The sequence below is a fragment of the Phaseolus vulgaris genome, chromosome 1 (genome assembly GCF_000499845.2).
Source record: "Phaseolus vulgaris cultivar G19833 chromosome 1, P. vulgaris v2.0, whole genome shotgun sequence".
Classification (NCBI taxonomy): Eukaryota; Viridiplantae; Streptophyta; class Magnoliopsida; order Fabales; family Fabaceae; genus Phaseolus; species Phaseolus vulgaris.
The window spans coordinates 29827608-29837869 of NC_023759.2; the positions used below are offsets into that span (position 1 = coordinate 29827608).

A 10262-nucleotide genomic window follows, 5' to 3' on the forward strand; every position below is an offset into this window, starting at 1 on the left:
TATTATTAATTTTATACATGGCATACTAAATTAAATAAAAAGCAACCCTTGCATTCTCGGACTTGGTCGTTCTAGTTCTAGATTCTATGCGGAATATGATTAAATATGAACACGTTACCAGGTAAATGTTTTAGAACCAAATAATAAGCTTAAGTGTTAATTAATGAACTAATGAAGTGATCACATGGTCACATGGATATGTTCGCCCAAACAAATCCGACAAGTCAAACACCGTACAGTAAGTCCACAACTTCATCTTAACAACACTTTTTGTGACTTTGCTAGATTAAGATAAGGTAACTTGATGCCCAAGTTGCTCAGTTTCTTCTTCTAAGTTTCTTGCAAATAAATGAGAGAAGAAACAGTCAAAACAGAAAGAAATGGATAACTTTGGCACATAATCGCACACATTCACAGTGGCAAAATTTTGGTTTATAGTGCAGATGTTGGTGGAGAAAGTTTGGTTTTTTAAATTGATTTTGACAAAAGGATTCGGTGATATGAAAGCTACAGAAATGATTAAGCAGAAACGGACATGGGGTAAAAAAATGGAAATGAAGAAAAAACCCCAAAATGAACAGAAACGAATCTTGCCCCCATAGTGGCCTGGGCTCTCTTTCAACGAAAGTGAAAGATATGCGTATAATTATATCTAAACTCAAAATATAAAAGCGCGCTTCTGTGCTTTTTAACCTGGACCACCCCGTCACGTACTCTTCAATGCATATCAAAACTCACATTGCAAGAGTTACTTCACCACCCAAATTCAGCCAAACCCACACACCCAAAACAAATAAACATACCATAACTTTCCATGACCAAGTCAGAGTTCTTAGACCAAACCACTCAAAACTTAGACAAGCCGCATAACAAGGTTGACACGCTGCACATGCCCATCCATGCTGTCTCCTATCATTCCTATCTATCTATCTATATTCTTTCATTATTCAACTCTTTTACCAAAACCATAAACACCAAGTAATTTCCGACATTAGTTATGGTGGTTTCCGAGAACAAATCAAACCAAAATATATGTATACCAATAACATAATGTGGTCCAGCGCCACCACATTGTTCATAGACAAACTTGGTAAATTTCATTCATTAGGTTAATTAAACTAAATATGGCTAACATATCTCCATTACACCCCATAATAATAGTAATAATAAAGGAACTATGTGACAAATTACAGAGAGAGAGAGAGAGGGAAAGAGAAAAAAAGAAATACTACATGCATATCCTGATATCCATTCAATCCCTTCCCAAATTTACATAAGATCAGCATCATCATCCTAGCTAGCTAGCTACCCAGCCCGATTGATTAACCCGCGAGAGGGGCAAAAGGGGGAAAAGTGAATTTTTTTTCTCAGAGTCTGAATTTCTTTTGCTCACATGACTTTCCACGACTCCAGAGTGGGAAAGGAGGATAAGGTGTCAAAATCTAAGCCTGCGGAAGCGAAGGAGGCAGCGTGAGAATCTAAGGCCGCCAGGGCGGGGGCGTAAGGGAGTGTTCCGGGCATAGAAAGCCCGCTGCCAGGCCCGGATCCTGCCGAGGTGTGACCTACAACCTGCTGAGTATGGTCCAGCAAGAACGCCGAGGTGTCCAGCGTCGGCAGACACCCGGCGCCACCGGAAAACCTCGCGATGTTCCCCGCCGGGCGCTGCGGCTCGGGTTTCAAAACCGCGGGCGCAATCGGTGCAGCGGAGCCGAATCTGACGCCGGTGACCTGCTGCACCATCTGGCGGAAGTTGGCCGGGTCGGCCGTGATGAAGGTGGTCTGGGAGCGCTTGGAGGCGCGCGACTTCCGCTTGGAAATCTTTCCGGTGGTCTGCGGCCCTCGTCGTCGGGGAGCTGAGTCGTGGTCGGAGCCGGAGAGGCTGGAGACGGTGGGAGTGGTGGCGGCGGCGGCCGAGTCGGGAGTGGCGGCAAACGGAGTAAAGTCGTTGTCTTCCGGAAAGACGGCGGCAGCGGAGAGAGATTTCTGAAGAGCCCTGGTGATGGAATCGGTGTCGCGAGTGAAGAACTCGGCTAGCCAGGAATCGGAGACGGGTGGACGAAGCATCGTCCAGGGTTCAATGCTGGCGACGTTCTGAGATGATGCCATGAAAAGAGTGGAAAGGGTAAAAAGGGAAGAGTGAGAGTGAAGAGTGGTTTTGTTTGGTTTAGTTTGCTTGCAGAGGAAGAGGAAGAAGAAGTGAGTGAAGAGAAAGAGGAAGTGAAATGGAGGAAGGAAAGGGAATGATAAATAGGGCGGTGGAGGGTATTTTGGAGAAATGGAGAGAGCGAAAGCGCGTTGTTCGGGGGACGATATCACACGCGTCACCTTCTCTGTACGCCACTGTGAGCTAAGCTTATGCTCACTTTAACCCAACCATGGTTTACTTCACTTCACTTCACTCCACTCCATCCACGTAACTTAACGCCCTTCATCTATAAATAATTAACCATCTTTTTAATCAACTCTTTTCTTTTTTAAATTCTTTCATTCATGTTTTTTCATAACTCTCTCTATCTTCGCTCTCTAATTCCTTAATCAAATTACATAAAATAATTTACTCTCTTCTATTAAAAGGTTTAGCTTTGTTGCATGCATTCAAAAGAAAGACCCAATTGGAATGGATAACGGAAAACGGAAAAGGGTGTAAGAGGTTGCATGTGGTGGTTGGACGTGTAATGTGAGGAGAGGAGAGTGTTGAAACGAAGCGGTTGACGGTCAAGCCGCGTCATTCTCCTTCTACGCGTAAACTCGCATCCCAATCTCTCTTTCTATGTAAAAAAACAAACCATCTCATCATTTACTTTTCTTTTAAAACCCCAAAAAACTTTAATAACGTATACAACATCTTTATCTAATTAAATTTGGAGTTTTGCATTTACAATTTATATTTTATAAATCATATCATACATTTTCAAAATAAAATTTTAATCGAATTTGAAAATGACATTTACTGTACGTCTAGTATGATATTTTCTTTATATTTAGATTTGTTTTATTCTTTTAATAATCTTATATTATAAAAATTAAGGTAAAACTTTACTTTGATAATATACATTAAATTAAATAAACTAATTAATGCACGTAATTTTAAAAATAAAAAATAAAAGGTTGATAATTAATAATTGAAAAATAGGAACGTCACATTGAAAAAGGAAAATTCATTGTATAGTAAAAAAGTTAGATGAGTATTCTTACAATCAATTAATACATTAAGAAAATAACGTATAATTATTTTTTAAAATAATAATTGTATTTTAGTATACGTTTAGAAATTAATCACGAACATTATGCTTAAAAAGATATATTTTTGAATATTATTATTTTACTAGAAGTGACACGATAATCTTCTTATTGTTCTTTAGTCGAATAAAAATTTGAGGAAAGAAAAATAGAGAGTGAGGGAGAAAAAGAAAAGGAGAAAGAAAAAGAGAGTGTACAAGAAGAAAAGAAAAAAAAAAGAATAGAATATAAAAAATAGTTTTCCAATCCTATATTTACCTTACTCACATGTTCTCTTAATGAAGAATATAGAAGGACAATTTATCATGAAATTTTGAAACAGCTGGAGATAAATATTTCTTTCACGGAAGCTTTGGAATAGATACCTACTTAGGTCAAATTTATGAAGGATATGTTTACCAAAAATAGAAGATTAAAGGAGCATGGGATAGTGGAATTAGAAGCAAGATGCAATGTCATTGTACCGACCTGTCCTCGGGCGTTGACCAAAGTCAACATTTGGTAGGACCCATCAGGGGTGTAATGAGGTGAGAAGAGGGGTCGGCCTCGGGCGTTGACTGGCCTCGGGCGTTGCGTCGACTGGGTTCAGACCAAGAAGTGCTTGCATCCGAGTGGTGCCACCTCCCGATACCCACGGGTATGAACGACCGTGGAGGAGGCAGCACCATAGGAGGCGGCACAGTAGGAGGCGACACGGTAGGGGCGTGGAGGCCTCGGGCCTCGGTATCCCAAAGAGTAAATACTAGAAGAGAAAGGTGGTTTTCAAGCCACATCCCCAGTACCAGCAGGGAGAGACCCAACTCGCGGAGTATCTGTGCATGAGGTGTAGGAACGCGGCAGTACACACCACCGTTAGAGAGCCACTAGGACAAATACGACCCATGAGGGGGTCATGTTCCAAGAGGTAATCTGCATGCATGGTACGTGAGGAAGACAGAAATACTCCCAGGGTGAGTGACTAGAAGCTGGGGTGCATGAGTTGGCACCCAGGTAGTCACCCCCCGCGCCAGATGCACTTCGAGAAGGGAGACTTACACGCTGGGATTTCCCTAAGTTGGGTTACAGTGTCGTAAGGCCTCCCACACAGAGTTGCGCTTGAGTCAGAAGGAGACACGTGACAGAAGCACTGAAAGGTATATAAGCTCTCGTTGTCAGCAGGTTAAGGTACGTTTTGAACGTTTTAGTCACTTGACGTTTTTACACGTTCTAGTCATTTTTACGCTTACGCACTGTACGCGCGAGTGACTTGAGAACAAGAGAGAAAACACTTAGAATTCAGTTACGCTCCTCCTGAACACGGTGTCTGTGGTGTTTTGATACGGAGGTGCACGGTATTTTCTGCCAGTACTGACTTGAGCGTCGGAGTGCAAACGGCCGCGAGGGTGCCATTTGTTCTCTCTGTTTCAGGTAATCACGGCGGAGAAGGGTGGAGACTTGGAACGAAGACGAAGGAGTCCTTGATACGCAGCTCGTAGCTACGCATGAAGAACAATCTGGTCAACCGGCAGGAACAATCATCATTCATAAATCTTTACCACAGAAATCTAGAGATCCTGGGAGTTTTACCTTGTCAGTCACAATAGGAAATTTTACTGTGGGAAAAACATTGTTAGATCTTGGAGCAAATATTAGTCTATGCCTTTATCTATGTTGAAGAAAATTGGAGATGTTGAAATATTGTTGCGAGGATGACATTACAATTAGCTGACATATCAATAAAGTATCCACATGGAATAGTTGAAGATCTTTTAGTGAAGGTAGACGAATTTTATTTTCCAGTTGACTTTGTAATCATATACATAAAGAAAGACTGCTAAAGTTATGATTGATGTGGATGAAGAATAGCTGAAAGTTCGAGTACCAGATGAAGAAGTTAGCTTTGATGTATTTGAAGCTATGAAACATCTGATTGACTAGAGAGATTGTTTTAGAATGGATGTACTTGATGAACTATATTTGGAAAATCAAAGGCAAATATATGAAGATGTTTCTTTTATGAAAGTAGTTCTCAATAATAATGAAGATCTAGAAGTTTAGGAAGTCAAGGAAGTCAAGGATTGTTTACAAGATCTGGAGAAGGTAAAATAAGTGTATCAGGAGGTTTTTGATGAATCAAAATTAAATAAAGCCAGTCTTTCTTGAAAAATAGAATTAAAACAATTGTCATCTCATCTGAAGTATGTTTTTCTTGAAGAAAATGGAGAGAAACCAATTATCATAAGTAATATTTTATCAGAAAAAGAAGTGTAGCAAGTAATAAAAGTGTTGAGAGTAAATAAAGAAGTTATCGGATGGACTTTTATTGACTTGAAAGGTATAAGCCCATCATATTGTATGCATAAAATTCATATGGAACAAGATTTTAAACATGTAGCTCAACCTCCAAGGCGCTTGAATCCTTCTATGAAGGAAGTTGTTATAAAGGAGGTGCAAAAGCTTTTCCGAGGTAAGGATGATTTATCCCATTTCAGACAACTTGGGTTAGTTTTGTACAGGTGGTGCCTAAGAAATGAGGTATGACAGTTATCCATAGTGAAAAGAATGAGTTAATTCCTACAAGAACTGTTACAAGATGAAGAATGTGCATTGATTATAGGAAACTGAATCAAGCTACGCAGAAGGATAATTAACCATTACCTTTTATAGGTTAAATGTTCGAAAGATTTGATGGTAAAACATACTATTGTTTTCGGGATTCAAGTTATAATTAAATTGTGCAGAATCCAGAAGATCAAGAGAAGACAACACTTACTTGCCCATTTGAAGTTTTTGCTTATTGAACAATCTCATTTTGGTTATGTAATGCTCCAACAAATTTTGAGAAGTGTATGTTTTCTATTTTTTCATATATGATCGAGAAATACATTGAATTATTCATGGATGATTATTCTGTTTGGTTCATCTTTTGACTCCTGTATAGAAAATCTTGACATCATACTAAAGCGACGTGTGAAGACAAATCTTGTGCTAAATTGGGAGAAATGTCATTTTATGGTCACAAGAAATTGTCTTAGGCCACAAAATTTCTCATAAAGGGATTAAAACACATCCACTATTTTAATTTAGCTTAGATCATCATAAATTCTTCCCAGACAATTCCTAAGATGTGAATCAAGAATAAAAATTCAAGCTTTAAGCATAAAATGAAAATAAAAATATTAAATAAGAACGAAATATTATAGATAAATTAGGAATGACAATGCAAGGTGGGCCATACGGGTCGATTCACAGCCCGCTAGCAAAAAGCGTGAGGTGGACTCACTAATCCAACTCGCTGACCCGTTTAAGCCCACTTCGCATAACCCGCAATCCGAGCGGACCAACAATGGGGTAGAGCAGGTTAGCCCACTGACCCGCGTAAAAAAATATAAATATTTATTGAATTTTTAAGTTAAGGCACTTTAACCCCAAACTGCACGACACATCTCACATTCCCCTATTCAAACTTAATTAGGTCTGCATCCACCTCTGCCGTGTCTGCTCTGCTTCACGCACTCTTCTCTACCTCCCCCTGCGCCTCCTCTTCACACGTCCTCCACTCCATCCAGCTTCGTCGTAACTCCTATGACGTCCTCCACCATCGTTCTCCACCGTCATCCTTCTTTAGGTTTGTTTTGCCTCTTGTGAGATTTTATTACATGTATGTTTTTATTTTATTTATTGTCTAAATCCATGGAGAACTTTGTGAACTGAAAAATGCTAAAGAGGGAGTATTACATAAGAAAAAAATTGTGGCATATTAATTATGGAGAACAATATGAATTATAGCATGTTTTTTTGTGTGTTATCATTCTTCATTTTTGGATATATTATTATTAACCAAAATAGATAAATATCTTTGTTTACAAATCCTATTTTACAAACTGATCATCTATATAAGTTATGATGGATGGACAAATATTTTATAAATCACTCACATTCTGGACAGGATTTTAATATGCAAATTGGAATGGATGAGGAATGTACTAACAATCCCCTTTGTAAATATGAAATTAAGGAAGATGATATTGAAAAACAATATGAAACTATTGAACTTGAAAAAAAAAGGGATAAGGTTAACACATCTGATTGTTGGAGGTATTTTACTAAGATTGGAGAGGGTAAGGATGGAAAAGAAAGAGCAAGGTGAAATACTTACAACAAAATATATGTAACTTGCGGAAGAAAATATAGTACTTCTCATTTAAATCGTCAAGTTATGAATTGTGATAAGAGAAAAACTGATGATGAGTCAAATGATTTTAGATATGCAGGGAAAGTTGAAAGCAAAAAAGATAGATCAAGTTGTACATCAAGAATTGTTATCTAATCTAATTATTAGGCACAATTTGCCTTATAAATTTGTTAAGTATTCTGAACTTAGGACTTGGATAAACTATTTGTGTCTTGATGCAATTATGGTTTCTAGAAACACTATTAAGGTTGATAATGGGAGAATGTATATGAAAGAAAAAATAATGTTTAAGGAATTGCTTGCTTCCTTTTCTAGTAGGATATGCTTAACTTATAATTTATGGACATCTATTAATATTGAGGGTTTCATACCATTCATTGCGCATTTTGTTGACCTGAATTGGAAGTTAAATAGCAATCTACTCAACTTTTGTGAAATGCCTCCCCCCCCCACACAGGTTTTGAGTTGTCTAAGAAAATTAATGAATTTTTACAAGATTGGGGACTGGAGAAAAAAAGTGTGTTCTATGACTTTGGATAATGCTTTTGCTAATGATGTTTTCCAAAATACTTTAAGAAGTCAACTTCTTTTACAAAATGGTTTGATATGTGGTGGTGAATTCTTTTATGTTTGTTGTTGCGCACACATATTAAATTTAATTGTTTAAGAAGGATTAAAGGTGCTTGGTGATGCTTTGGACCAAATTAGAAATAACATCAAATATGTGAGGAGTTTAAAATTAGAATGGTGAAATTCAAACAATGTCTTGAAAGGTTTAGTGATATAGATGCATCATATGGGTTGTATTTTGATGTTCCTACAAGATGGAACTCTACTTACTTGATGATTAAAAGTTCTCTTAAATATCAACGTGTTTTTTGAATTTTGTACTTGGTTGATGAATCTTATAAATACTGCCCTTTAGAGGAAGAGTGGGAGAGAGCTGGAAAAAATTGTAGGTTCTTGTTACCCTTTCATGATATCACTAACTTGATTTATGCTATAAGTTATCTTACTTCCAACTTGTATTTATTACAAGTTTGGAAAATTCAATGTTCGTTGATGGAAAATGTGAAAGATGAGGATGAATTAATTAAGAATATGGTTAAATTGATGATAGTAAAATTTGAGAAATATTGAGATGAATATAGTGTACTTGCATTTGGTGCAATTTTAGACCCAATGATGAAGTTAGAAACATTGGGTTTTTGCTTTGAAAAAATTGATTCACTTAATTGGGAGCTGAAATTGTAAAAGATCAAGGAAAATTATACAAACTTTTTGCTGAATATTCTACCAAAGGTTTGACAACGTCATCAAATGTTCGAAAGCATAAGCAATGGCAATTTTCATCCTCATCTATTTCTAAACTAAGTACTTTTTTTATGTAAGTTGCTTACTTTAATGCACTTTAATTCATTTTTATCATAATAGGGATTATTAAAAATTCGCAAGCTTCAAGTAGCTAATAAAGCTGAAAGGACACAACTTGACACTTACTTGGATGCACCAACTTTGGATTTTGACTTTTTATGTAGGGCCAATAAAATGAGCCCGTGTTCCATACGTGGGGCGGGCCTATGCGAGGCAGACCAGTCCGCATTGTCATCCCTAGTAGTAAACATATGTTTTTTTATAATTACTAATTTTTTTTAAAAAATATTTTCTTTACACGGGCTACCTCTTTTGTGAGGCGGACCAAAAATAAACTTGTGTTCTTTACACAGGGCGAGCCAAATGCGGGGCGGGCCAACCCGCATTATCATCCCTATGATAAATATAACCTCAATACATAGGAGTTTTAAATGATTACATTCAATCTCAAAGAAAATAAATTAGCCACTTATAATAACCTTTACACACAACAAAAGATGATTGAAAGCAAAAAAAGAAGATTCAAAACATTCCTCCTTAATGTCTGCCTCCTAGGGTTTCCTTCCTCTTTCTTTCTCTGCCTTACACACCTTTTTAACCTAATTGAGCTTGGCCTAAGTGACATCTTTATTCATAATATATCTTTTTGCTTCATCTCTCCTTGAATTCTTGAAAATAACCCAAATTTGGGATTAAATAGTTCTATTAATCTCATAACTCCAAAATATATTATGGAATTCTAATTTTTCAAATTAGGGTTGACTCATAGCTTAATCAACAATTAAAATCAATAAGTTTCTAAGTTTTTGCATGAATATTCTCTAAATAGTTACACTTATCAATCTTCTTTAAGCTTTAAAATATGGGGTGGCAAGGTACTTGGAGCAATGGAGTGCAAGTACTTTTATTAGTATAAATTATGTGTGCCTCCTTCAACTTCATCAAATGGAAATAAATTATGTTGTTCCTAGAAAATGATTAATAATTATGTCATTAGTTTTTCAACATCTTCATTTTTTGGAGTCAATATGGCTCTTTGAACCATATAAGATGCATAACATGTATGAAATTGAAATTGGAGAAATGTTTCTTGTAATAAGTTTTGGTATTGAACTCTCTCAATCTTACGGTATTGATAGTTCATGGGGTATTTTCATGATCTTTTATTCAAGAGACAATTTTACTCTCATTGTACCACTTCACAATTACAATACTTATTTTGATACCTTTATCCATCAATTATACCTTTATATTTTTTATTATGATATTAGTAAATACCATATTCACTTCAAATTTAAATTTAGCATATAAAATTAAAATTTAAATCATCCAAACTATTCTCTCTCTCTCTCTCTATATATATATATCAACTTCAAAAAAATAATAGAAAATAGTAGAAAACTCTAAATCTAGCAAATCATGTGTTCATTTTAAAGCCCCGGAAATGTAGAGTCCAATGCAACTAGAATCAGCC

The 10262-nt window shown here is 36.6% G+C and overlaps 1 protein-coding gene across 1 annotated transcript; it reads right to left on the reverse strand.

Annotated features, from left to right (window-relative positions):
- Positions 1-1071: 1071 nt before the first annotated feature.
- LOC137813881 (calmodulin-binding protein 25) lies at positions 1072-2468 on the reverse strand. Its single transcript, XM_068616347.1, has one exon. It carries the CDS (start codon positions 2104-2106, stop codon positions 1390-1392), a length of 717 nt encoding a protein of 238 aa, XP_068472448.1. The 5' UTR covers positions 2107-2468; the 3' UTR covers positions 1072-1389.
- Between the last annotated feature and the right edge of the window lie 7794 nt (positions 2469-10262).